General features: G+C 46.6%; 1 protein-coding gene across 2 annotated transcripts; it reads right to left on the bottom strand.

Moving 5' to 3' along the window:
- Positions 1 to 853: 853 nt before the first annotated feature.
- Positions 854 to 27,742, bottom strand: WDR45B (WD repeat domain 45B). 2 transcript variants are annotated; one of them, XM_088829236.1, is made up of 10 exons: positions 27,454 to 27,742; positions 23,164 to 23,238; positions 14,498 to 14,599; positions 10,958 to 11,045; positions 9,908 to 10,002; positions 7,418 to 7,608; positions 6,754 to 6,839; positions 5,845 to 5,946; positions 5,241 to 5,385; positions 854 to 4,946 (listed from the first exon to the last, which is right to left on the bottom strand). In XM_088829236.1, exons 1-10 carry the CDS (start codon positions 27,671 to 27,673, stop codon positions 4,803 to 4,805), a joined length of 1,248 nt encoding a protein of 415 aa, XP_088685362.1. In that variant the 5' UTR covers positions 27,674 to 27,742; the 3' UTR covers positions 854 to 4,802. The 2 variants fall into 2 exon arrangements, with proteins under 2 accessions (XP_088685362.1, XP_055264237.2); XM_055408262.2 differs by having other exon boundaries at positions 863 to 4,892; positions 5,264 to 5,385; positions 27,454 to 27,697.
- Positions 27,743 to 27,875: the final 133 nt, after the last annotated feature.

Raw genomic sequence — 27,875 nt, 5'->3', positions numbered from 1 at the left:
AAAGGAGATCAATCGTGGGTGTTCATTGGAAGGACTGATGCTAAAGCTGAAACTCCAATACTTTGGCCACCTCATGCGACGAGTTGACTCACTGGAAAAGACTCTGATGCTGAGAAGGATTGGGGGCGGGAGGAGAAGGGGACGACAGAGAATGAGATGGCTGGATGGCATCACCGACTCTGTGGACATGAGTTTGAGTGAACTCCGGGAGTTGGTGATGGACAGGGAGGCCTGGCGTGCTGTGACTCATGGGGTCGCGGAGAGTCGGACGTGACTGAGCGGCTGAGCTGAACTGAACTATACGTATGCACAAGGGTGTAAAGACTGTTCACATACATGAGCGAATGAGAAAGCTTAGTTAAGAATTAGAAACTAATTTTAGAACTGACAGACTCATCTAAAGTTTAAAGTATATTGTAAACTCTTTAAAGAAGAGTGGGCACTAATAGGTCATTTAGTGGTATTCAAGGACATGACCCTATTTTTTTGAACAGGAAAAAATACTTTAAAAACTGTATGGACACCCTTAATAATCAGTGAACGAGATAAAATAAGGTGTTATACATGTGTACTTGAATCCCAACAGGAAAGAGACAACAGCAGATTTGAGGGAATAGCCAGGAAATCCCACAAATTTTATCAAAGACATAAATCTAGATTCAAGAAGCTTAGCAAGCCCCATGCATGATAAACACACAGAAAACCAAATGTAAACATATCATAGTTTTCAAGTTGTAATTCCATAAAATAGTTCTTATCCTCTTGAAACAGAAGACATGGGAAGCACAAAAGGAAGACTCACAGCTTCTTTCCACACAAGTTGAATAGCTTTGCCATTAAAACAAGCAAACACGAATGACAGTGCACTTACGGTGTCCTCTCTGATATTACATTACTGATGGGAAGAAAATACTCTTCACATCCTGATACATTCTGTCCCTCAGCTCTTCAGAAACAGAAACAATCATTTTTGAGTTTTTGGAATTCCACTAAAATTTTATTTTTAGCTATTATTCCATTTGCTTTCAAGTTCATCTGGGGGAAAAAAAGGCTTAAGATCAGCAGAGCCATGTAATCAGAACATAGTTCTTCATGAAGCAGTACAGTAAGTCCCTGGGTAATAAATGAATCAGCTGATAGATGGAACTGTAGTAGGGCAACTGCGTAATCTTCATCCAAAGTAGAAAACAAAGTTAAGGTAGATGAGACACAAGCTGGGGTGAAGAGGAGCTGGGGCTGACACCCTTGGCTTGAGCAGTGCCTGACCATCTGGTGCAGAAAGATGAGGCCCTTTCCTCATTACATGCTGGGAAATCAGGCCCAGACTGAATGATGAAAATAAGACCCGTACATCGAACCCAGTGAAAAGCGTTTTAATCACGAGCCAATACTAGAAACCATAAAGGAAATAGGCTGATCAATCAGACTATGTAAAGATTCAAGATACACAGCAAAGTAAAACCCCTCAAACTGAAACAAACATAAAGTGAAAAAAATGACATGGGGTGATTATTTTTAAAGTCCTTATAAACAAAATACACTAACAGAAAAATAAGCAAAGGCATGAGTAAGCAATATACAAAATAATTTCACATGGCCAGCAAATGTATTCCAAAATGCTCAACCTGGCTAAAAATTGGAGATCTTTTTTCTCCATCAAAGATTAAAAAGCTTGTGCTCAGAGCCTTCTGGTGAGGATGAGGTGTTTGTTATTGAAGTTGACACAATCATGACGGGCATGATAAATCTTACACACATAGATCCTCTGGCCTGGCAATTCCAGTTCAATTATCCAAAGAAACAGGTGGACAAGTGTGTAAACATGTATGCACAAGGATTTCCATTTCCAAAATGTTTATAAACGCAAAAAAATACAAGTAGGCATCTTTGGGCAATTATAGTATGTCCTGACATGTTCTTGAATTGTGAAATGTTAAAAGAATGGTCCCAATAATGCAACTGAGAATCAGACTTCACCCCCGAAGGCACGGGGGTTCTAAAGGTCGTCTCTGGAGATGGCAACTCAGGGTGATGTTGATTCCCACTTCATATTCTTCTATATGTTCACCTTACAATGAACATTTTGTACTGTGATTAGTATTTTTTTATCCATTCTGAAGACCAGAATTTCAGCACAAGTTCCAAAAATACTAAAATCGCTGAAATACTTTTTACAGAAAGAAAAGAGGCCAGGGACTAAGTTGTGTGAAATCACCTACAAGTTTGGTTTGGTTGCAGAAAGGAAATGCAAACATGAGAAGCTTTGGTCTCACAAGCTGCAAAGTAAGGAGGGGAGTGGGCCGCACCCTTCCAGGCCATGGTGAGCACTGAAGACTAACAGGACATGGGCAGGGGCCAGGCTGCAGGGCACGGAGGGCTCTGTCCCCACCTGACACACTGGAGCCCTCCCTCCACCCCCCACCCACAGCCTGGAGAGCAGGCAGGAGAGCCCAGTGCGTGGGGCCCCAAGAGGTGGTTCCCGAATGTTCACATGGACATTTGGGGGACAAACGAATCAGGCTGGTCCAGCCTAGCGACCAACTGGGGCTTGGGGAGGCCCTGGACACGAGACTTTCATGCCTGCCCCTCCGTACCCATGTTCAGGGGCCGGCAGGATTTAGCCAAGGGTGGAATTAGATGCGGCCCTGGCTTAGAACAACATGCTTCCCCTACATTAGGCAACAAATCAGTGGTTATCAGTTTCAGAAACCAAGTCTGCTGCTGTCCCTAAATGAACCGAGGAAGGTTCACCCAACAGCCCACTGGCCAGGGACAGCTCTTCCCGCCACCTCCCTGAGGGGATGAAGTGAGGCCACATGCACAGGCCTGAGGGTGGACAGTGCTATGCTACCTCGGCCCTCCAGACCAAGCCTCATCTAGGGCATTTCCCAGGCAAGACGTGGTATTGTCACCATCCTGAGGGGAAACCCCTGAGAAGACAAACCAGAGCCTCTTGATGGGGGTCACTCACATACCACCCAGGGTGGTATGTTGTGTCATTTTGTTCTGTCATTATGTTCCCTGTTCTGTCATTTTACAAAGCTGCATGCAAGGCTGTACCTGGGGTGGCAGAGCCTGCACCTGCTCCCACTGTGGACTCTTAATGGATGTGCCAGAACATTCTGGATATGGAATGTTCCGCGTACGGCCTCTCCCAGGGCCAGTGAGCTGGTTCCTCACTCAGCCCAGTTTTCCTCACCAGCTTGCAGCATCTCCTCACACCGTGACACCAACCTTTGCAAAATTCTTTTCCTACTTTAATGTATACTTGGATACACTAAAGCCATTGTACTGGGGAAAATATAAACTAGTGATCATACAGATGTGAAATACCCACTTACTCCTGGGCCCAAAGTTAAGGCTGTTGTTAGAGACACTGATGGGTGGCCCAACACCAGGCTTTCCCCCAAAGAGACCTCAGACAGAGCTTCCTGACCAGAGACGACAGACACTGCTAGGGAACACCACTCTCTTCCTCTCTGCTCCCGAACCTGGGCTGCCACCGGCCCCCGGCCCTCACACAGCCGTGGACAGTCCAGGCCACAAAGCACACTGGGCCGTTCCTGCAGCCTGCAGTCCAACAAAACTGGGGCTGTGGTTTTATAACATACAATTCTCTCCCCTTGATGGGTACAGAATACAATAAAATTAGTCACGTTTATTTAAAAGAAACGTTACAAATAAGTGTGCAAAATTAAATTTCATGATTAAATACACATAAAAGTAACATGCATACTTTACATTGAAATCCACAGACAAAGTTAGTTGATTACATGACAGTAAAAGAACTTGCAAAACTGAGAACTTGCAGCTGCAGATTTTAATGTTTGCAACCTGAAATCAAAATAAAATTAAGTTTAAAGGGAATTTAAGAAAATTAAATATATACCTCAAATAGTACTAACAATATAGAGCCCATAACCTATTTTAGTTACCAAATGTTAAAAAAAAAGTATGTGCCTCTCATTCCCAGAATGTTAGTGTGCAGCTATTCTTAAAAACGGGGAGAGAAGACGGTGAGAGAGGGAAGTGGAAGCGGCCGGCCAAGGCCCACAGGACCGGGCACTGCTTTGTTGAGACGCCGGTTTCCCTTCGTATCCTCGAATTAAGCGATGTGTTCTTCTATGACTCAGTTTTAAAGTCTACAGTTACTCTGTTCCCTGCGAGTAAAGGGGAACTCCCTTTGACCCAGTGTGTTGCCAGGAGGTCACAGGGGCAGCTTACGGGGTGGGCCTGGCGCTGCCTCAATTCCAATGGCTCCAACAAGAGGGGGACATGTGATATGTGACTCCTGAGGGAGACACCAAGCCTGTGAACTCTAAACTTGCTTTAGTTTAGATGGGAGAAGGGCTCCCTCCCTCCTCCTAAGGCTGTCGGTGTGATAATCCCACTTATATCTGGTGAGAAAGAACCAAGATTGTACGTGTGTTCACCTCTCCATCACAGACTCAGCAAAAAGGATGGAATCTGGCACCACAAACAAATTTCACGTTGTCCCTCCTTTTCTCAACGTGCCCCGAGTTTGTCCAGAGCCCTGGCTGCAGGTGGCGGATGCGGCAGAACCACTGAAGCGAAAGGTAAAGCCGGCGGTCAGGTGGCAGTGTCCCCGTGCCCTGCTGATTCTTCCTTTAACACTGGACTCAGGAGGCCTGGCTTCGGAAAACAGCCACAAGTGGCTTCGCGCAAGGTCCCGGGTTGTCCCTCCAGCCCATCGTCACCAGCCCCAGGAGCTCGAGGGGCCGCTGGGCGCCCAGGGGCCACGGTGCACATGCTCCCGGTGGAGGGTCAAAGCTTGTCATCAGTCATCTCCAGGAACTGCGCATACACGTCCCGGACGCACTCTCCCTTTGGGTTGAACAGGAACTTGTAGTAGCTGCCGTCCGCACATATCGCTGGGCAGAGGAGACTACGTCACTCAGGGTGAAAAGCAAGCAGCCCGCACTGAGCTCACCACGCAGCCTGAGCGGAGGCTGAGCTGCCTCAGGGATCTGTGCGTGGTAAGGGGCCGCTTGACCGAGAACCCACTGTGCTGGGGGGTGGAGCTGCACCTACTCAGCTAGTGCAGCAACGGGAGAACCCCCTTAGGTTGTTGGTTCAAGACCAAATGATCTGCCCTATCAACTTCCCAGGAACCCCCAGAAGGCAGGCTGCTACGTGAACCCCAAGATGGATGCACAGGACCCCCAGGAGAGAAGGAACACCAGTGAGGCCTGTGTGGCACTGATCACACCCAGGGCCACTCTCCCCAGGAAGGACCACTTACCAATGACAGCGTTTGGCTCTGTTCCAAAGGCACAAATGCATGGAGAGCCTGAGGGGACCTGAAACTTGGAGAAACTCCACTTGGAACTGAAGTATTTTGGAAGGAAACTGGCCGATGCCAAACTGTGAGGACAAGGAAGCAAAGAAAGGAACTATGGTCACATGACAAAGTTAGAGACACACTAACTTAACTTAGCCTTAATGATTTAAATTCTATTTTTGCTTTTAATTTTTATTTTTCACACAAAATAAGCTGTTACAAATGGCTCTATTAGAAACCCAGAAACCATCACCACCAGATGGTTCTACTGCCACCAAATCGACTGTCTGAACAGTGAACACAAGGATGACTGTTGGGAGATCAGGACCAAGCTCTAGCTCCCTAGAGGTGCCTAAAACCTCATCAGATTTCCTAAGGAGCTAATGGCAGGGCGAGTCCTGATGCCAGTCTTAGCATCAAGTAATCTGCACTGGTTTTTTAAAAAATCAAATGAATGACCAATGAGAAGCATCCTGCCTGTAACTCAGACCCAGTGGGCGAGCACTCAGCCAACGCTTCATCCTTCTAACTGGGAAACCTACCTTGATTGTTTATTCCTTTTTGGATCTTCAGCTGCAAAAATGTGCACCGTGCCGTGGTCGCTGGACACACAGATGAGGGAAGCGTCCTGATTGAAGTTAATGCTACAAAGAAAGCAGATGAAGCGCGGGCCTCAGTCTTGTGTGAACACAGGAGCGAGCCCTGACCTCAGCTCTCCCGTTTCAACACCCCCGTGGTCAGGACAGTCATTTTACCAGAGTCAAAACCAGGGCACAGCCCCTCCTCAGGTGTCAACAGCAGACCACCTTGCCACCCCAGGGGCCCTGAGGCCACTGCCAACAAGCTGCCCGGGAAAGAAAAAAACTCCCCTCCATGATCTGGCCCCCGAGGTGGAGGGCGTCACTCGGACTGGCTGAATGGGCCCCAGAGCAGACAGATGGGAGACTGGGTTTCATGATGGGCCCCACGGACGCTACATGCAGATACTGGCTATATTTTTATCACTTAAGCCCAAGTGCAGCTCCACACTTGCAAAAGCCACAGACACAAGGACTGAGGTCCTGCCCAAGCAGGGGTGCAGCCCCCTCAGAGCAACAGACACTGTGAGACATGGTAACCACCAGAGACCAGGTCAGCTTCGCTGGACGCTGAAGTGACTAGGGACGGGCAAACAAGGCCTCCAGTGTCTGCCTGAAGAAACGGGACAGTGGAGAGATGAAATAAAATAGGCAAATTCTGACAAATGCAGGATGACAGGCCCATGGTAATTGTAATATTATACTTCTGTGTATATTCCCATGATAAAGAGTTAAATCAGTAATCATAAAGTGAACTAAAAACCCAGTCCCTTCCAGTACAGCAGCCCCCGCCCGCCTCATGTGGGTGGTCCTGCCTCTCCCGCCAGATCACACAGGGCCCCTTCTCTAGGGTGAAACAACGCACTTTCTTACCAATAAATATTAGCTGCTTGAGATCCTCTTCGTAGTTCCTGGATTAAATGCCCTGATGAAGTATCAAATATTCGTATAAGGGTCCCCTTTGAAAAACAGTGAAGTGTTTCATTATCAAAGATTCACAACTTTTTAGTTTTTTTTGAAATGATTTGTATTCACAAACCCATTAGCCCATCGGAGTCTTTCCCAAACTCGCCCACATAATCTAAAACTCAACTTTCCCCGTTGTCACTGAGAATGAACCCAAGTCTCTTTAGTCTGACAGCAGCCGGCAGGGGCTGAGAAAGGGTCAGGGAGCCCAGGGCCCAAGACCACATGTGGCCCTCTTGGAGTACCGTGTGCACGCTCCCCTGGCAGATGCCCTAGGCTGTCTGAGGTCCCAAGAGCTGTCAGTTCATTCACCACCCAGGGAAATGGCATCTTAATTCTAGCTCCCGCAGCCAGTCAGAAAGAGAAACACTAATTCCACTGCCAAACAGATGGAGCACAACTGAACAAAATGACTTCTGAACTCTCTCTGTCAGGTATGACTTGCTTTCTGAGCAAAGAACCTCGGGTAGTTGGGATCCTCAGGGAGGGCTAGTTTGCCAGGAGCCCACACCCTATAGCAGGCGAGGTCACTAGAGGCACGACCTCCGGTGGGACAGTGACACCCACTTACTTTTTCAGATGCGGTTGCAATTCTTGTTCCCTGCAGGTTGAGAGCAATGCAGCTCAGGACGCCCTCATGGGCGGGAATGTCCACTGGCGGCTTCTCGGTGCTGGCCAGGTCCACAAGCTGCACGTGGCCTGTGTGTGTGCCCGGGAAGGCCAGGAGCGAGTTGTTACTGTTGGGGCACAGGACACAGAGGCCTAAAGAGAGACAAGAAACTTGTCAAGGACTCAGGACCATCTCAATGTTTCTGCTTTTAAACAACCACACCTACTCTCTGCCTTCCAGGTCTCACAAAAAAGTAAGATTTAGTCACAAAATCCTCTCCCAGTAAAGGGCAGCAGGGAGCCAAGCAGAGTTCGGTCCCTCGAGATGGCTTCATAATTGGAAACATTTGCTGAACTTATTATTAAGTAAACTTTATCAAATGTCTGTCTTTTGGGAAAATGCAAAATTGTAAAATCTAAAAATAAATCCGTTAACAAATACATAAAACAATCCCAAAACTCGACAATAAATTTAACGATAGATGGAAAACACTGTAACACACTGCAAAGGAAAACCAAACACCTGGTGGGTGGAAAGCTGTCCTATGACCTCAGGCTGGAACCTACCGTCATCCATCTACAGAGTAAGTGCAATCACAGTAAAAATCTCGGCAGGCTTTTCTGAAGAAACAGACAAGCTGTCACCAAGTTACAAGGAGTAAAAGGTCCTAAAATAGCTCCTTCAATTCTTATACAACAGGAACAAGATCAAAGGACTTATTCTACCTAATTTCAAGAATTATCTTAAAAGTTCCAGAAATCAAGGTGGCCTGATATTGGCATAAGGACAGAAACACAGACCACTGGAGCAGAATAGAGTCCAGAAAAATCTTACACTAACTTAAGAAAAAAAAAAGGTATCAAAGTAATCCAGTGCAGAAAAAATAGTTTTTAAACAAATGGTAAAGGCACTTCTAAGCAAAAAAAAAAGGTCACAAGTAGAAACATGAAAACTGTTAAAGGAAAAAGCTCACTGGTTAAGGCAAATATGGAGTAGCAGTAGTAAAGTCAACCACACACAAAGCCAGTGGGAAGGTTAAAAGACAAAAGCGGTAAAATCATCTACATCTGCAAGGAGTAAAGGATACACAAAAAGACAATGCCAAAACCAGAAATCGGGTGAGAGGGAAGTAAAATGTAGGGCCGTTAAAACGTATTTGAAATTAAGAGGTCAGCCATTTAAAATAATCACACGCATACATACTGATTGCTATATATAAACCCCATAGTAACCACAAACCAATAATCTATAATAGATACACGCACAAAGAAGAGAAAGGAATCCAAACGGAACACTAAAGAAGAAAACAAAACAAGAAAGGAATGAAAAAGACCTACCAAAACAACCTAAGACAATTTGTGGCAATAAGTACACACCTATCAATAATTACTTCAAATGAACACGGACTAGACGCTCCAATCAAACACAGAGAGTGGATATATACCTGATGGAATACAATGCAGCCATAAAAAAAATTGAAATCCTGCCATCTGCAACAGCATGGATGACATGGAGGGTGTTTGCTAAGTCAGAGAAAGATAGATACTGTACGTTAACACAATGTGGAATCTAAAGAATAATTCTAATATGGCCCAGCAATTGTACTCCTCAGTATACATGCAAGAGAAATGAAAAAAAAAAAAAACCCACACAAAGACCTGCATGTAAACATACATAGCAGCTTCTATTCCTAACAGCCAAAAAATCTGGTGTGGATCAAAAGCTGTAGTATACCCATATGATAGTATGTTACTCAGCAATAAAAATGAACAAAATAATAACGCAAACACAAACAAATGAAGGAATCTAAAACATAATAAGCTAAGAGAAAGATAGCAAAGACATCTGAAAAGGCAAAACCTGAAAGTCAGGTGGGAAAACGCACAGCCTGGGAAGCCTCTGGGGTGATGGGGCTGTTCTGCTCTTACTGTGGTGGCAGCTCCACGACTATTTACAGTGACTGAAGTTTATCATACGATACACTTAAAATCAGTGAGTTTTATGTAAAGTATACCTAAAGCTAGAAAAACCAAAAATTTTCAAAGCAAAGATGATACAATGAATAACAACACCACATGCAAAGAAGAAAACAGAAAGGAAATGCCTCAGAACTTAATAAAACCATGATTCCAGGCTCACCACGGAGCTCCTGAATGGCTGACAGTCACTGTGACAAGTCCCAAGAGAGACCCAGAAGGTTCTGCTAAGAGGCGGGGTCTCAGTTCCACAGTCAGGAGGCTGGGCTATGACCCAGGGCAAGTTCACAGGGGGGTGGAGGGAGCTTGCACCTCTCAGTCCTTTCCCCAGCACCCCAGATGCTCCAGGACCCACCACGAGGGTGACGTCACTCTAAGACCACCTGGAGGAGAGGCGCCCAGCACGGGTCTGCGTCCCACCTGGTCTGGACTCAAGAAGCCCATTTCCACCATCGGTCTGCCTCTGGATTCTTACCTTTAGGGTTATAGCAGGTTTCAAAGACGTGCAACTGATGGGGATTATGTGTGAATGTAAACACTTTGATCATAGAGTCCAAAACAACCACAATTCTGCAAAGAAGAAAACAACATCAGAATGTTCTCTCCCCCAAAGTGAAACTCAAACATTCTGTGGCTTTTGCTCTTATTATTTGGAAACAGAAACACTCCAACAACCACATACAAGAGGATCATTCCCATTCCTGTCCCGGGGAGGAGGTCAGCAGGAAGCCCGAGGGCAGGAGGCTGACACCAGGACTGAGCCCCTCCCACCTGGAAAGAGGCAGGTATAGCCCAAGGTGGGGTGGTGGTGGGGGCATTCTCATCAACCATTCTATCTATAGAGTAAGAACCAAGTAGGACACAAAGTCAGAAATTCTATCTTAACACACTTTTAGACATGTCTTGACAATTCAGAAATGGGAGAAGGTAGATCCTTGATTTGGCTCCAGGATTTGCATTATTACAAGCCCTAAATGTTGACATTCCTGGAAGATACAAGTCTACCTACAAGTGCAGGATGTAGACTCCATTCACACCCCACGCCACAATACAAATCGAAGCTTTGCTCCACTGCGATCAACATACTAGGAAAAACTCCTGTGTTCTACTAAACACAAGCGGCTGGGAGAGACCGGCAACTTTCAACAGGTGAGATTCAATGACTCTCTTTGTGAGCAGTTCCTGAGTTTTCCTTTACCTTCAAACTGAAACATTTATGAGGCATGATGTGGACAAGTGTGGGCTAAGAGGCAGGCAATTCAGGGGTCAAAACTCGTGTCCTCAGTCTGCACCTGATGGGTAGGACAGTGCCCCTGAAGGACTGAGAGCTGGAGGGCAGGGCCAGCCCAGGCCGGGTCCACGGAGGTGCACCCACACCCACTGACTGCTCACCTCTAAACGATCCTGGGAGGCAAATGAAACTCACTGCCTTATGTTCTTGAGTCAAAACCTTCAATATAAATGATTTCAGCTATCTTCAGAGAAGGTGACTATTCTATCTTGAAAAATGAGACACCAAACCTACCTATCTCGCCGTAATTTGGCAGCCTTAACTTCGGTAGAAAATTCTATTTCAATCACAGTTTTCTTCTTCAGGTCATCCCATATCATCACTGAAACAAGAAAGAATTTATGAACACGACAACAAACAGGCCAGGGGCTGGCTTGCTAGAGGCACTCCTGAGGGCGTCTTCACATCAGGAACATCTGATGGGGGTGGGGGCGGTTATCCTCTTCATTTGTACACATCAAGAACCTGAGGCCAAAAGAAGGTAACCTGCCCAAGGTCACACAGCAACCTGACAAAGGGCACAGGAGGACTGGGATCTAAACAGTGTGGGCCCAGAGTCTTTCTCCCAGGTCCTGCCCCTAGGTCTCAAGCCCACGCCTCCTGCTCTCGGGCTGCCTCCGGTCCTCCCGCCCCGCTCTTCAGCCTGCTCACAGCTCAGGCCCAGTCTCTGCCTCTGCACGCTCACTTGAACCTCTTCCCCAACAACCTCGCCTGTTTTCAGGCGAGCTTCTCTCCACCTCTCTTCCCTCGGTTCCATTAGGCTGAGCCAAAAAGCAAGGCCACCACAGGCACCAAGTGCTGGAGACAAACCTGGGTCAAGAAAAGAAAGGGCTGCTTCTGGAGGAAACAGATACATAAGAACCCGGGCCAGGGCTCCTCGGCCCCGAGCTCTCGCTCAGCTTCAAGCTGGAGAATGCCTTCTGCTCACGCCACACGCTTCCGTCAGGATGGATCATCAGTTCACGTCCCAAGGGCTGAGACAACTTACAGACAACCCTGGAGTGTGTGTCCAGGCCTCTTCTGTCCTCCACTTGAAAAGCTGGGTATGAGGCACGTGGGGTGAGGGAAATAAGCTCCCTCCACAGTCAGGCCACAGCTGACTGAGAATGGAAGGGAAAGAATGCATCCCTCAAGGTCTCAACACGTGACCAACAACAATCTAGGCGGTGGGATTCAGGGCTCAGTTCTGTTAGAATGGTAAGTGTCATCTAAGTTTCAAATCAAGAAAGACCTAAATACCAGCCTATCAGAACTGCCAAAATTATTAACATAGAACGTATTTACTATTGAAGAGGTTAGTTATAATTCATAACCACTAAAAAATGAAGCAGTGTTTCTTGCTCCTTGAAACACCATCTGTGATGAACTTCTCCCGTTAGCTCCTCCTTAAAGGGCACCAACATGTCAGTCAGTAGACAGTTACCTTGTTGAAAATAATATCTTTCCAAAACCGAATGGTCACAACTTTTCTGGGCAAAGGACAATCTACTCTTGAACACAAAAGGCGATTCAATGAACTTCCTCTGGCCCTGCAACCTAACACCAGAAAGTCTGTAACTCAACATGAACCGGCTCAAACTAGACAGAAGCCCAGACAGAAGGATGTCAAGGCTGTCACAAAAACAGGTGAACCCCATTTTCAGAAATGTTTGGAAACAGTGTGATGAAGCCCCAGAGGCAGCAGCATGAATTTTCACTCACAAAAGAAAAGTGACTGGACACGATGACTTGGGTAGTGAGAAAAATCCAAGGACTCTAGTTAATGCCAACTCCCTGTGGCCTCTGAAGGCTGTGAGCTGCTTTGCTGCAGGGAACTAGAAATTTAAAATGTACTGGGCGGGGTTCTGTCTTTTAATAATATAGTTGTTAACAGCAAAAACAGTATTTCAAAATTCTGGACTCCCTTCTAAAAAGGAAAGGGCCTCTCTGCACCATGAACAGCACCCTGTCTGGACCCAGTTGGTCACCGTGACAACCAGTCTCCTCCAGTCCTGTTTTATTCTGTTCTCAAAAACCAAAGAACCTAGACTCTTTACACTGTAACACCATGTATCTTAACTGGCAGTTAAGAAAATATTCAGAAGTAATTTTGACATTACCGAAGAAAGTTTAATAAAAACCAAGCTCTTTTCTTAAAAATCACCTTTAGCACACTACAAAAAGCTTACATTTTACTCAATATGTTCAGTTAGAAAATTGCTTTCTTCTAAGTCTGTAAAATTCCTGAGACTCTCTTACTTCAGAATTTTTTTTTTTTTACTGAGAATAAAATGCTACAGGTGAGAGACCTCAGATTATCCAATCCACTGCTTCCTTGGGGGTGGGGAGCAGTGACCCCCTCCTCCCCCAGCAGTGCCACAGGTGAGGCCAGGCTCCTGACTCCTCACCAATGATCGATGAAATTCTTCATATGACAAAGGCTGATCCAGCAGCAGGATCTGTGCCTATTCCCATGGAGCCCAGGTCAGGTAATTCCTGTTCCACTGCAAGACCTGCCCTTGGCCCCAGCACAGCTGCAGGACTGTCACTTCTGGGTGGCCTCTTCCAGAACTCACAGCCACAGTCCTGCCCATCCACGCCACGCTGGCAATGACCTGGACAGCAGCCAGGCTTCCTGCCCTTCGGCCCGTGTTATCAGGGCAAACCCTCAACCTGAGAGTGGGTTCTATTCCCCACATCACATCCACACAACTCTACTGAGAAACTGCCAGTCAGGCCCAACCCTGCCCAGGGCCACACAGAACTCTGTGCATTTCTGTGCCGCCCGTGCCTGCCCTCTTTCTTTACTTCATGGTCTCAGGCAGATCTCCAGCTCACCCCCATCTTGACTGTCTGTAGGGAGACCTCCCTTGCTATACTCCTTTCCTCTGTCACCAAGCTTTGAAAGAGATTGGTCTCCATGGCCCCTGACATGGTGGAGCCTATCACCAGTGGGCTCCAACTCAACAGTCCCCTAGGGCTGCAGTGGTCACCCAGCCTCCTCCCATCTCTAGCATCTGCCTGATGCCCACACTCACTTTCCTCTCTTGCCTCTTCTGTGAACACAGCTCCCCTTTCTTTTCTTGCAACCGCCACGTCTGCTGAGCCTTATACTTAACTGCTTCCCAAGACTGTTCCTGAGCACTGCTGCTGTTGCTTCCCAGCCACACCATCCCTGGCATCTGAAGCCCCGGGGTCTGTCCCCACCTCTCCCCTGTCCACCTGCCCCCTCTTCCCCTGCTCCTTCACTGGGTTTCTTCCTTGTGCCCCAAATGATACCTACATTTACAGACACATGATACTCAGCTGAACTTGTAAAGTTTCTGTTTCTCCCTTACTTTCAAAGAGCCACACCCTTTACACTGCTGTCTCTTTGAACAAAGGCTCACACATGCACAGCAGGAAAAACATTCTTCAACCCAGAGCCCAGCTGTTCTCTGTTCTATGCGTTTCCATGAGTCCGTGGCTCTCTGCAGAAGTCGGCTCCCCACACCTGGCTTTCAAACAAAACTCACAGCACAGAACACCCAGGACAAACTGGGGGTGGAGGCCCCCATCCAGTCAACCCAAGTGAAGAGCATGTGCTCTCTGTCCATGGGGAAAAGTGACTCTGGTCACATGTTTCTTCTCCTGGGAACAGCAGAGATCACTCTCTTTTTGGATGCTTCTGTCCCTTCAGGAATCACAGGGCCACCAGGGGAGATCCAGTGTGGCCAAACACAAAGATACTCTAAAAAGTTCAAAGACAGGACTACACGTGAGACACATTATTAAATGCAGGATTATTTTACCTACCTTTGTTCGGAGGGTATTTTGGCTTTTTCCCACCACCAACTAAAGCTAAATAGTTGCAGCGAAACAACATTTCAATATGGCCAACTCCTCCTTCTAGAAATTCTGAAATTATAGAAAGAAGTCAGTATGTATATTTTACAGTTTAAAAAAAAAGGTAAAAACAGTCAGCATTTGATTTTTAATCAGCAATCTGTATCTATGATCAGAAATGAAAATAGTGACCAGCTAGGAAAATAATTAGCTTCAAACCCCTCAGCATCAAAAATTGTATTTTGATGTATAACACTGAGCACCTAAGAAGCCAATATAGCAAAATGTATGAAATATCTGAATTCATAATTTAAAGCACAGCAAAGTACATAAGATCTGAGAAAGCATCTCAAATGGTCTGATGCAAAAGCTGGAATTCCTTTTCACCACTTTTAAACACTTCTTCCCCTGGAAGTCCAAAATGTTCACAAACATTCACAAACTATGTGAAGGGGAGTATGTCCGCAGGCTTTCAGGTGTGCTCCATGAGAGAAGGAAGCCCAATACTCAGGGGACCAACAGAACCCCTGCGAGGAGTGTGTGGAGTCAGAGGAGCACACTGCTCTCCGAACGGTTCATGTCACAGCCGGGCGCCCCCACCCTGGCCCCTCAGCCCCCACTCTGGTCTGTCCTGAACACAGGCTCCTGGCACAGTGAGGGTACAGCACAGGGCAAGCAAGGAACCCAAACCTTTGAAAATCAGAAGTTAAACTAAGAATTGACTCATACCTGTCTAGTCGGAGCCAAACAAGATGGACCCAAAGTCCATCAGCTCACTCGAGAAGTTTCAAATTCAAGGCCTAGTAGAAACCCTAGAAAGGACTCGGTATTTAATACTATCCACAAGGAACACAGCTCTCCTTATAAACAATTTACTGTCCTGTGACACACAAGCCATCTCAAGTAATTCTGGCTGTAAAAGGATGTGGCCACAGCCCAAACTCAAAGAACTACAATGCTTCAGTCCTTAAACTGCTCCCTGCTGGTGTGTGGCCTCAGACCCATGACAGCCGGGAATCCTCCACCCCACAGGCCAGAACATGCCTCCACAACCAGGGGCATCACCTGGCTCCCTGGCGCTCACCAGGCACGGGGAGATCGTGCAGTGTGCTCAGCTGCTCAGGTGTGTTCGACTCTTTGCAACCTCATGGAATTTTCTAGGCAAGAATACTGGAGTGGCTTGCCATTTCCTACTCCAGGGGATTTTCCTGACCCACAGATGGAACCCAGGTCTCCTACATCTCCTGCACTGGCAGGCAGATAACAAAGGGGGCAAAAAAATACAATGGAGAAAAGACAGTCTCTTCAATAAACAGTGCTGGGAAAACTGGACCACTACATAAAAGAGGGTCTTGCCTGGTGGCTCAGCAGTAAAGAATCCACCTGCCAATGCAGGAGACTCAGGTTCAATCCCTGTGTCAGAAAGATCTCCTGGAAAAGGGAATGGCAGCTCACTCCAGTATTTCTGTGTGGAAAATCACATGGACAGAGGAGCCTGGTGGGCTACAGTCCATAGGGTTACAAAGAATTGGATATGACTAAATGAACAACAAGTGGAGGAGGAAATCAGAACACTCTCTAAAACCACATACAAAAATAAACTCAAAATGGATTAAAATCTAAATGTAGGACTTTCCTGGTGGTCCAGTGGTTAAGACTCCACACTTCCACTGCAGGGGGTATGGGCTCAGTCCCTGGTTGGGGAACTAAGACCCCACGTGCTGTATAGCATGGCCAAAAAACCCAGCAAAAACCAAACCAAAAGAAAAAACAAACACCTAAATGTAAGACCAGATACTCCTTGAGGAAAACATAGGCAGAACACTTTCTGACGTAAATCACAACCTTACTTTTTAGGATCCGTCTCCTGAAGTAATGGAAATAAAAACAAAACTAAACAAATGGGACCTAATTAAATTTAAAAGCTTTTGTACAGCAAAGGCAACCATAAACAAAACAAAAAGACAACTTACATTCTGGAAGAAAACATTTGCAAACAATGCTACCAAGAAGGGATTAATTTCCAAAATATACAAACAATTTATAAAACTCAATAATAACAAAAACAAATAACACAAACAAAAGATGGGCAGAAGACCTAAAGAGATATTTCTCCAAAGAAGACATACTAATGGCCAACAAGCACATGAAAAGATGCTCAGTATCGCTAGTTATTAGAGAAATGCAAATCAAAGACTACACTGAGGCACCACCTCACACCAGTCAGAATGGCCATCATCAAAGAGTCCACAAATATTTAAATGCTGGAGGGATTTCCCTGGTGGTCCAGTGGTTAAGAACCCACCTCCAATGCAGAGGACGTGGGTTTGATCCCTGGTGGGGAACTAAAATCCCATATGCTGTGGGGCAACTAAGCCCCGCAATTTCAGAAGCCTGCATGCCGCAACAGCCTGTGCCGATATGCAAGATCCTGAATGCTGCAACTAAGACCAAATAAGGATTATTTTTTTAAATGCCAGAGAGGGTGTGGAGAAAAGGGAACTCTCCCACACTGTGAGTGGGAATGCCAACTGATATAGCCACTATGGAGAACAGTATGAAGGTTCCTTTAAAAACGAGAGTCACCATATTAACCTGCAATCCCACTCGTGGGCATATAACCAGAGAAAATTCTAATTTGAAAAGATACATGCACCCCAATGTTCACAGCAGCACTATTTAATATAGCCAAGACACGGAAGCAACCTAATTGTTCACCAACATACAAATGGATAAAGAAGATATGATAGATATACACAATGGACTATTACTCAGCCATAAAGAAGAACAAAACAATGTCATTTGTAGCAACATGGATGAACCCAGAGATGATCATACCAAGGGAAGTAAGTCAAAGACAAAGACAAATATCATATGATATTACTCGTATGTCGCCACAACCATTAATCAGGCCAGCATCAAAATAAAACAAAACAAAACAGAAAATAACAATTGTTGGCAAGGATGGTGCAGGTACTACAGGAGACTGTATGGTGGTTCCTCAAAAAACTAAAAACAGACTACCACATGCTCCAGCAATCCCTCTTGTTGGTATATATTCAAAAGAATTGAAATCAAGGTTGCAAAGAAATATTTTCACATGCATGTTTACAGAAGCATTATTCACAACAGCCAAGAGGTAGAAGCAACCTCTATGTTTATGTAATATTATGTTAAATGAAATAAGCCAGTCACAAAAGGACAAATACTGCATGAGTCTACTTATATGAGGTCCCTTGCCTGGAGAATCCCATGGATGGAGAAGCCTGGTTAGGCTACAGTCCACGGGGTCGCAAAGAGTCGGACACGACTGAGCGACGGAACGGAACGGAACAGAGTAGACAAATTCATAAAGATAGGAAGTAGGATGCTGGTGGCTGGGGGAGGGGGGTGGGGGAGTCAGTATCTAATGGAGACAGAGTTTTGCAAGATGAAGAGCTCTGGGGATCTTGTTAGGAGTGCAATTATTTCCTCAGCGCAGGTTCAGTAAGTTCTAGAATCAAATATATCAAGAGAAACCTGTAAATTATGCCAAGAGGTAAATAATACATTTTTAAAATACTATCCAACCAAGGGAGAATGTTTAAGACTAATATCAATAACACTACGTGACCACTGAGACTTCAAACTTATTAATGTTGGATTTGTCAGTCGTAAGTCTTCTCAAGTTCTAAAAGCAGTGAGTCACTAGCAAGATGTGACCAAGCTAACGGGAAAATAAAGAAATGCCAGGAGGCACAACAGCCTCGGAAATGTGACCTGGGCACAGTGAACCAATCAGGGAAAAGAACAAAAACTGAAGTACTTCACACGAAGAAATCACCAAAAATTTCTGTTAAAAGGAAATTACATTCTGTTTCAAAGTTGTTTTTTTTTTTTAATTTTAATTTAAATGATACAGGTTGTGATTTTTCTCTAAGCCTCTTTCTAACAACAACAACCAAAAAGAAACTGTTACATGAAATCAGAATTATTTTGTATTACCTGGATGCCTAATTTATGGCTAACATTTTGATGCTTTTTTTTTTAAATCAATGTCAAGATTACAAAGGTGTTAAGGGTTAAGGATTAAGAAAAAGAAGCAGTTTTAACCACTGGAAACAGTCATGGCCTCTGGGATTTAACTTTGGAAAGAGAGAAGGGCAGATTTTTCAGCATCAAACAATGAGGCGGGGAAAGAGAAACAAAAGGCTTTCCTGGGAAGAGCAGAAGCAATCAAAGGCGAGACTCCACAAACTCCAGGAGAATCAGAGGACTTTTAGCTCCCCCAAACCAAGGGCCACAGCCCCCAAGTAATTGGAGAGGAGGGGGGTCTCCTGAAAGGAAGCCCAAGGTTGTCACTAGAGCCCCCAAACCCCAGGCCCCAAGCGCTGGTCCTGAAAGATCCACAGGGATCTCCAACTGGCGGAAAAATCAAGGAGACGCGCCCGTGTCTCTAAAAGCAGCCAGGTCCAGTGGCTGGCTGTATAGCAGACTAAAACTACGGAGAGACAGAGAACACACAACAGGCTCCCAGGAAACTGACCGATGAAAGCTTCAGGCACAAATCAATACCTGACATGTCCCACTCTTCCAACAGAATCTGCCTCGAAAAGTGATAAACTGGAGGGATTCCCTGGTGGTCCAGTGGTTAGGACTCTGAGCTCTCAACTGCCAAGGGCTTGGGTTCAATTCCTGGCTGGGAACTAAGATCCCACAAGCAGCTTGGCCAAAATAAACACACACACACACAGAAACTGAAAGAAAATGGGGGAGAGGGACATCCTGAGTGTTGGCTTAACCTCCACTCCACTGAGAGGCTCTTGTTTGAAGGGGCAGAACTCAGCCCTCCCATGGGACATTAGCCCCCAGCCTCTTCACATGGCATCTGCCCTGCAACCCTCAGCTGCTTCTTTCCTATTTCCCAGGCATTTTAATAGAAATAGCTTATTTCTCATTCTTCAAATCACATATTATCACTATAAAAATAAAACAACACAGAAAAGCATGAAGTAGAACAGCTGTAAACGAGCTCACGTGTGTACTTCTGAACTCAAACCAATGGCACCACCACTCTATTTTCCAACTTCTTTGCTCTTACAGTGCATCACAGCTGTACCTTCACGTCAGCATGTACCATCTATTGTCTTCTCCCCAATTTTTTCCTTCAGATAAAATCCTTTAGGTGTGATTGTTGGATCAGAGTGTGTGTGTGTGTGTGTGCAAATATAGAAAACGAACCATTTGTCAAATTTTTCTACAAAAAAGGTTCTACCAATTTAAACTGGGACCATCAAGGCTAGGAATGTGCCTTTCCACACCCTCCCCAGGGCCATCGCTAACTTGGACACAACCCCACTCCCCCTACACCCACAATCAGCTCAGCCCCCTCCATCTCACAGGCTTCCCACTTCTTTCTCGTTCCCTCACCCACCACGTGCGGGACTGACTGACCACACAGGGCATGGATCCCACACGGCCTGCCCTGAAATTGGAGGATGATGGGCCATGGGCAAGACCCTGAAAGACTGTGAGGTCAGGCAGGCGCTGAACTGGGCGGCACTGTGGACTGTGCGCAGACAGGCACCTGTTACTTCCAGTCACTGGGTGGTCTCGCCAAGGACCCTGCCTGCGTTATTCATCGCTGCATCCTCCACCCCCAGTGCAGTGCTTGTGGCCTCACCTGCTGTCCCATCTGTCACAAGTCATCCTGTCTAGGCCTCCGTGTGCCCTCTGCTCCCCACACACGGCTGCCCACGTTACATGTGTGAGTGCTGGCAGTGTGGAAGAGTCACGCGGCGCTGAAGACAAAGGGCTTGAGGACCTTGCAAGTTCATCAGGCGTGGGCTGCAGAAGTTTTAGTCACCTTTGGAATGTGTGAGGGTTGTGTTTCTAAATGAAGACTGGAGTTAACCTTTTAGCACTCCTTCTATTTTTATAACCACTTAGATATAATTTTATCCAAATGTATTACTCCTGACACATCCTTGTTCAAATTATGACTTGAACCTTCTTGCCAGGATATGCTTGGATGTGTGTGTGATATACGTGAATCAGAGTCCTACACTCTGGCCCTGCAGCACCCTCGTGAGAACGCCACGGCTGCACTCCCAGGGCTCCCACTCCTACCAAGTGAGCCACTCGGCTCTGTGCATGTGACACAGGACCTCCAACACCTTGGAAGAGAATGCTGTCTCCACTGGGGGCCCAGGATGCCCAAGATGGCTTCCTGGCACTGCTAGCTCCATCCAGCAGTGGGTGTGACTGCAAGATGCCCGCGGATCACAGCCTGTCGTGCAGTCCCCCTACACAGAGCCACGGTCACAGCAGAGACAAGGCTGAAAGCCCAGATCTGGGAATCACCCTCCAATGCAGGCACACTTCCTTTCTCATACAGGAAAGCAAATCTCGACGATAAAATAAGAACAAGGTCAAGTCTTCTGCCTGTTTTGAGTTCGCTGCCAGAAATAAAGCAGCGGACCAGCCTGCAAGCGCATGTAGGTGGAGTCCTTAAACACGCCATCAGTAGGCACCACATGGCCCTGTTGGATCCCTGGCAAGTGCAAAATTCACCACAAGCGAAGCTCAGAGACAGTCTGACCCAGACACAGTGCAGCTGAGCAGGGACGGGGAACAGACACAGCACTGCGACATGACAAAAGCAAGTCTTCCTGAAGGTTGAGATACTTCTTGTTTTAACTTACTGTTATAAGAAATCTTAGATTCACTGTAAACATTTCATCACTTAGGAAGCAACTTTTAATATGCCGCTAATGATTCAACTTTCACACTGAAGTCTAGTTCCTAAGCTTCTAGGTCAATTAAGGGAAAAAGCATCGGGAAATTTGCAAGGCAAGCTGTTTCAAAATACTTTGGAACTATTTTTCTGTATAAAACAGAACTGTCTTAATTTACGGTGCAAAAAACAAATTAAAGAGAAGTCAGAAGCATGGAAGACTGAGAGGAGCCTCCCACCATCACCCATACCCTCATTAATGCCAAAGCCCCACTCTTGAAAGGTAACACTGCTGCCACCAATGGCGAGGAACACGCTTACACAGCACTTTCCATGTGTGTGTGCTGCCAGTAGCTCGTGTGTCTCCCTCACCCTAATTCATCCATCTTTACAATGAACTTAGGAGGCAGGCAGTTAACATTTTCATTTTTACACAAAAAGAAACGGAGGCCAAGAGAAGGTGAGTAATCTGCCCAAGGTTACTCCTGCCCCATATCACACAGCAACCTGATATGGGGAAGAGCAGGACTGGGATCTAAATAGTGTGGGCCCAGAGTCTGAGCCTTTTACTACCTGGTTCTGTTCTGTTCTGTTCTGTTCTGTCGCTCAGTCGTGTCCGACTCTTTGCGACCCCATGGACTGTAGCCTACCAGGCTTCTCCATCCATGGGATTCTCCAGGTAAGAATACTGGAGTGGGTTACCGTTTCCTTCTCCAGGGGATCTTCCCGACCCAGGGATCGAACCCAGGTCTCCCACATTGGAGGCAGACGCTTTAACCTCTGAGCCACCAGGGAAGCTACCCTGGTCTTTCTCTACTAAGAAAAAATTACAGACTTCAGCATCACCAACTCAACGGACATGAGTATGAGTAAGCTCCGGAATCAGTAATGGACACAGAGGCCTGGCGTGCTGCAGTCCATGGCTGCAGTCGGACACGACTGAGTGACTGAACTGAACAGACTTCAGCTTACAAAATAAACTCCTAGGAATAAAGTATCATTTGTTGTTTTACATACCAGGGTTGTATAGAAGATTCTACTTGACAAAGAGGTTTCACTGCTGGAAAAAAAAAAATCTGAAAATCCCTGATGTAGGCTATTAGTTGTCAAAACGGAAGGGGGCCGATAGGGAAGCATAAGAATGCAGTGACTTCCTCTTACAAATGAGAAATGGTTCTTGCATCAGAAAATACAACGTGCACACTGAATAAAAACCAAAACCACAACTGCAGGAAGAAAAAGGAGGTTTCTCACTGTTTATGATTTATCTGAGATTTGTTCATCTGTTGGCAGGTAAGGACCAGGAGTCACTAAAAGCTTAAGAAAAATACATAGGAAAGAAGCAAGTGGGAAAAGTCTACCCATTAAATTACACACTTTTCCTGCCAAATGGGAAAAGGACCACCATTATTTTATTTTACCAAAAGAATTCCTGATTTCAGTTTGTGAAAACTTTTATTCCATGAAAACATAATTTAAGACACTGAAATTAAAAAAAAAAAAGACACTGAAATAAGAAAACAAAAGCAACTACAATTTATTGCCACAATAGTATTTTCGAAGACAGAGTTATTTTAAGAGTCAAAGTCCTACCTGTTGGATCTAAACCTCTCACTTCAGCTCCCTACAGCTTCATACTGGACACGAAGCATGAAGAGGCTGGCACAACCACACCTGGTTCTCTCAACAGGGCCAGCAGATGCTGGATTCACCAGTCACCAATACCCACTGAATCATTACAACACCCAGTCCACAGAGCCCAGCACTCGTAGAAGCTCAACACAAGGAAGAGCAAAGCTGCATCCAGGCTGACAGGCCCATGAACAAATTCTCACAACCCACTCCCCTCCAACCTGAAAGACAGTTACCTAGACTCTGAGGACTGGAAACGGGTAGAAACCAAGAAATGTGTTACTCTTACCTTGTTTCTCTTTTTCCTTCAGTGGATCGGTGTTATAGACTCGGAATCCATTTTCCATCCCACATGCAAAGCATCCTAAACAGTGAGAGAGACAAATTAATCACCTCACTGGGGTCTCAGCTGAAGACCCCAGGCCTGGAGCAGCACGTGCGAAGGGTCCAGAGACAGTGGCCTCTCTGAGGAACTCTTGTGGATGCTCAGGCCACACGGATGTGGTCTGCATGTGTCATGATGACTCTCCTCATGGACTGTTATCAAAGGGTTTGCACATTACTCCACTTGCCCCCGCAGGGCCCTTCTGGCATCCCATGGACCAGGCTCTCTGCTACTACAACATGGGGCTCAGCAGCTACCGAACCAGCCACTCTGCCACCCCACATGTCCCTCAACTCCAGCCTCTAATGCCCACCACTGGCCTCCCCATTCCCAACACACCTCTCCAGGGCTGTATCAGGCACCAAGCTCTAGAGAGGCAACAACAAACAAGAAGAGTCCACAAGGACAGCCACAAAGCAGGCCAACTCAGCAGGCAGGGACACATCCAGTTGGAGAATGGGTGGAAGGGCTAGTATGGAGGGTCTTCTAGAAGGCAGCTTGAGGTCTCCATGACCTCACTCCCACCTGGAACTAATCCTAACTCCCTAAAGCCATCTCAGTCACCATCCCCAAGTCACACACCAGACTGTTAATGGTCCAACTGAAGATGCTATGAGGAAGTGAAGGAAGCAATCAAGTTTTAAGATGATCCTGTGGTCTGGACTTCACTTGCCTAAGTGTGATCAAGACCACATTAATCTCCGTCAACACCACCAAGTTTGACTGCTGGCTCATATGAAGCTTGTAACCAGAAAGAGAAACACCAAACCTTTCATTTCTTTTCCTAAGACAAGCTGCAGTGGCTGGACCCTCACCACGACACATCACTGACCTGAAAGCCAAAGCCACCCTCAGAGTCTCTTCTTGTTTTGATCTGTGTTCCAGCATTGGGATGACATTATTCTATGTTATCAACCACTCCATCCCCCCAATGCAAAAAGCATGCTTCTATTTTTTTGTCCAAGTTAGGCATAAAACTACAAGGGCCGTGATAGCTTTCCCAGGAGTTGGAATCTGTTCCGTAATTAACTCTCAGGCTCTGAGATGAACTTGACCTGGGCCTGGAGTCTGACACTCACTGGAAAGTGCAATGTTACTTATTATCTCTTATTCTGGGTTGTAACTCCCTCGTTGTGTTACTGGAATCATGTAATCTGGACAGAAGAATCAGAGCTTGGCTTTATGGAAAATATGGAAATAAAACAAAAGTCAAAAGTTTTCCTTTTATTTCTCAACTATTACACCTCCCACAAGTTTTAAGCCTGATCTTACTTGTCTTTGCCAGACACACATATTTCTGACAAGACTTGTATAAAATACATAAACAATCCCTATAAATCTATAAGAAAAAGGCAGACAATCCAATAGGAAAATGAGCAAAAGATTTGGATGTTTCACTAGAGAATATCCAAATGCTTAATAAACCTACAGAATCAGGGAAATGCAAATACAATCTCACACATACATCACAATGAGATCTACTAAACATCCACCAAAATGGCCACAAAGGCCAAAATGAGTGTGCCAAGGCATGGGAATGGAGGGCAAACCAGGACAACCACTGTGGAACTGTTTGCATGACTGCCACTGTCAATTCTACTCCTACGTAAACAAGCCGTGTAAAAATGACAACATACATTCACTAAAAGACAGGTAACAGCATGGTCACAGCAGCACCCGTATGCTCAAAATGGCCCCAAACTGGGAACCTACCCAAATGCCTACCAAAGGTTGAATGGACAAACCAACTGTGATGTAGTCACACAAAGAAATACTGCACCAATGAGGATGACCTACAATTATACTTAACAGTATGGGAAAAAAGCTCTTGCAAACACGATGCTGAATAAAAAAGCCAGAGACAAAATGCAGTACAGAGACAGGCAAAACTAATCTATGTCGCTGGAAGTTAGACTGGGCGAGTGGCCTGAAGGAGCACAGGGTGCCAAGGTATTTGGTTTCTTAACCTGGGTGCTGTGGAAGGTGTGTTCAGTTTGGAAAATTCACCAAGCTGAATACATAGGATACATGCACTTTTCTGTAAGAGTAATGCACTTCAGTAAAAAGCTAGAAAAAAGGTCCTACAAACACAAGACTGGAAACCACTCTCTAAGAAGGCTAGGCATTATCCTTTCTATTTTGCGGGGTGGGAGAAATAAATTAACTGATTTTAGTTGGTTATCACACAACAGTTGGCATGAACCTTCACATCCTTGCTATCTTAATGAAACTTCCCCACAGAGAAGTCCTCAGGCCAACAGCAGGGGACCAAGCACAGTGCAGAGAAAGCCAACTGGCAACAGGGCATCAGAATCACTGAAGGGCATTCTCTACACATGAACCACGCGCACACCACACACAAGTGTTCTTCACCTACACTCCAGATCCATAGCCAAGTGAGCCAGCGAAGTCAGTCTGTGGCCTCAGACTAGGTCCCAGCAAGACAAGGTAGTCTACAGAAGAGTGTCCACTCAAACCTTCTGTTTCCCACGGGAAGAGAAAGAAAAACGGCAGCCAGATTACAGAAATGCACACATATCAACACTTCAGAATCTCCAAACTGTAATACAACTTATCTTTGGGAGAAGATAAGTCAAAAGTTTGAACAATTTAAAGTTAAAAGCAAAGGTTTCTAAAGCTAAAGTTTCAATCAGTGCTAAAAATGCTGAGTAAAAATTAAAAGTCAACATAAAAACAAAATGTAACTAACTCAATAACCTGGCATACATTTACATTATAGGGAATTAAGCTAAGGGTAAGCAGAAGGTTAAGTATAAATGCTTTTTATTTTTCAGCAACACTGTAAGTTTTCCTTTTAACTATTACAACCAAATGAGGTGGTTTTACAAAGGTGAGAGTGTATTTTTCAGACAACTGAAATATATTCATTTAAAAACCAGAGCTGTATTTTCCAAATAATCTTTGATGAAACCTTGATAAAAACATTATAAACTTCCCTGGTTTCTAAAATAATTAGCTTTATTGTGAGCCTCAATTATTATACAGAAACCTACTACAAGGATTCCTCATCTGGCCCTAGGACAGGTATGTGTGCTTAGTCGCTCAGTCCTGTCGGTATAGATCTTGGATTTAAAGGCCACAAAGTCACTACGCTTTGTGTTTCCGTTTTTGTTTTTTAGGACTGCCTCTCCCTGCCCTTAATATCAGTCACTTCTTTCCATTGAAAGCACAGTTAACTCCTTAATGAGTTTCCAACTATCAGAACCTTTTAAGCAACCTACTGGCCCTCCTCTGGAAATCAAAATCCAAAGTGTTCAGCCACACACTGCCCGATGCCCAACTTCTGGCCCCTAAAGCGGACCCCACAAACCCTGCGGTCCCCAGCCCAGCCACCCGCATCCCACAATTTTCCCCTCGTCCAACTCCACCCCTCCAAGAACTCTTCCCGCCCTTAAGGGCTCCTCCCTGAAGGAAATCCCGGCCTCACTTCGGTTCCCAGAACACACTTCACTCTCCCGGGGCCCTACAGTCAGAACCTTGGAGCCAGCACCCCACGCGCCCACGCGCTGACACAGCTGGGCGACCCCTGCCCGGCCTACGGAACTCTACCCCAAACTGGCTCCACTGACACGTATCCTGCAGTTCCTGCTTCTGGATCCTCTTCAAACGGGCTTCCAAAGCGAACCCTCAGAACCGACGCGGGTCCCCCTCCCTGGGCTAGAGTGGGGCGCAGTCCCGCATCACGCAGGATTTCAGAAAGGCGAAAAAGGCCATCTCCCGAAAAGCCGGGCTAAACAGTCCGTCCGGTTGCCACCCAACAAAAGAAAAAAAGTGTGAGTCCGGCGGCATATTCTACGACAATCAGCAGAAAAGGTGAGGACCTTCGCGGACGAGGTCCTGGGCCTACAGGGGCATTCTCACCTCGATGCGACCCCGTCCCGGCCGCTGGGGACCTTAAACCCGCAAGAAAGAACCGACGCCGCCCCGGAAAATCCCATCACTGTCCGACCTGGATGGGGGTGGGGGGTCAGGGCGGCGGGGAAGCGGCCTGGGCCGGGGGGAGAGGGGCGGCCTGGGGGAGGAGGGCGGTTTCAGGGGCAGGGGAGAGAACGCCGCCGGCAGGGGAAGAGGCCTGAACCCGGTGAGGACGCCGCCTCAGGGCTGAGGGCGGGACCCCGCTCGGAGGGGAAACGGCGGCAGGGGGGGCCGGGGCCACTGACGGGCTCTCCTCACCATGGTCCTGGTTGAAGCCGGCGTAGAGCAGCCCGTTGCCGTGCGGGTTGCAGGGCAGGAGGTTCATGGCGCCGCCGGATCCACCGCGCCTCAGCGCCGCATGCCGCTCCGGGAGGTCGACCGCCGGGATCCTTCTGGCCAGCGCCGAAGCTGTCGCGGCCGGAAGCGAAAGGCCCACCGTCTGCGCGCGCAGCCAGGGAACCGCGGAGCGCCGAGCCATCCACCCGCGGCCTGCCGGGCGGGGAGGGAACGCCAAGAGCGTCACGTCTCCGGGGGGCGGGGCCGCGTCCGAAGAGGGCGGGTCGACTCGGCTTGGGGGCGGGGCCTGACCTGAGAGGCGGGGTCGCATCTCTTGAGCGCGGGGCTAAGGGTGGGAACCACCTGACTGGGTACCTCAGCCGTGTCCCTCAAACCTCTGGAGC

The sequence above is a fragment of the Moschus berezovskii genome, chromosome 20 (genome assembly GCF_049115385.1).
Source record: "Moschus berezovskii isolate FMDL1 chromosome 20, NW_MosBer_1.0, whole genome shotgun sequence".
Taxonomy (NCBI): Eukaryota; Metazoa; Chordata; class Mammalia; order Artiodactyla; family Moschidae; genus Moschus; species Moschus berezovskii.
The sequence above is the reverse complement of the archived record's forward strand: the minus strand, read 5'-3'. Positions and strand labels throughout refer to the sequence as shown.

What these genes read in the sequence shown, in the direction of transcription:
- WDR45B (XM_088829236.1), bottom strand. Translation starts at nt 27,673, where the DNA reads ATGGCTCGGCGCTCCGCGGTTCCCTGGCTGCGCGCGCAGACGGTGGGC. An exon ending in GAAGGAAAAAGAGAAACAAG is followed by an intron (nt 14,600 to 23,163) that starts GTAAGAGTAACA and finishes CTATAATTTCAG; the next exon opens with AATTTCTAGAAGGAGGAGTT. An exon ending in AAAATACCCTCCGAACAAAG is followed by an intron (nt 11,046 to 14,497) that starts GTAGGTAAAATA and finishes TTCTTGTTTCAG; the next exon opens with TGATGATATGGGATGACCTG.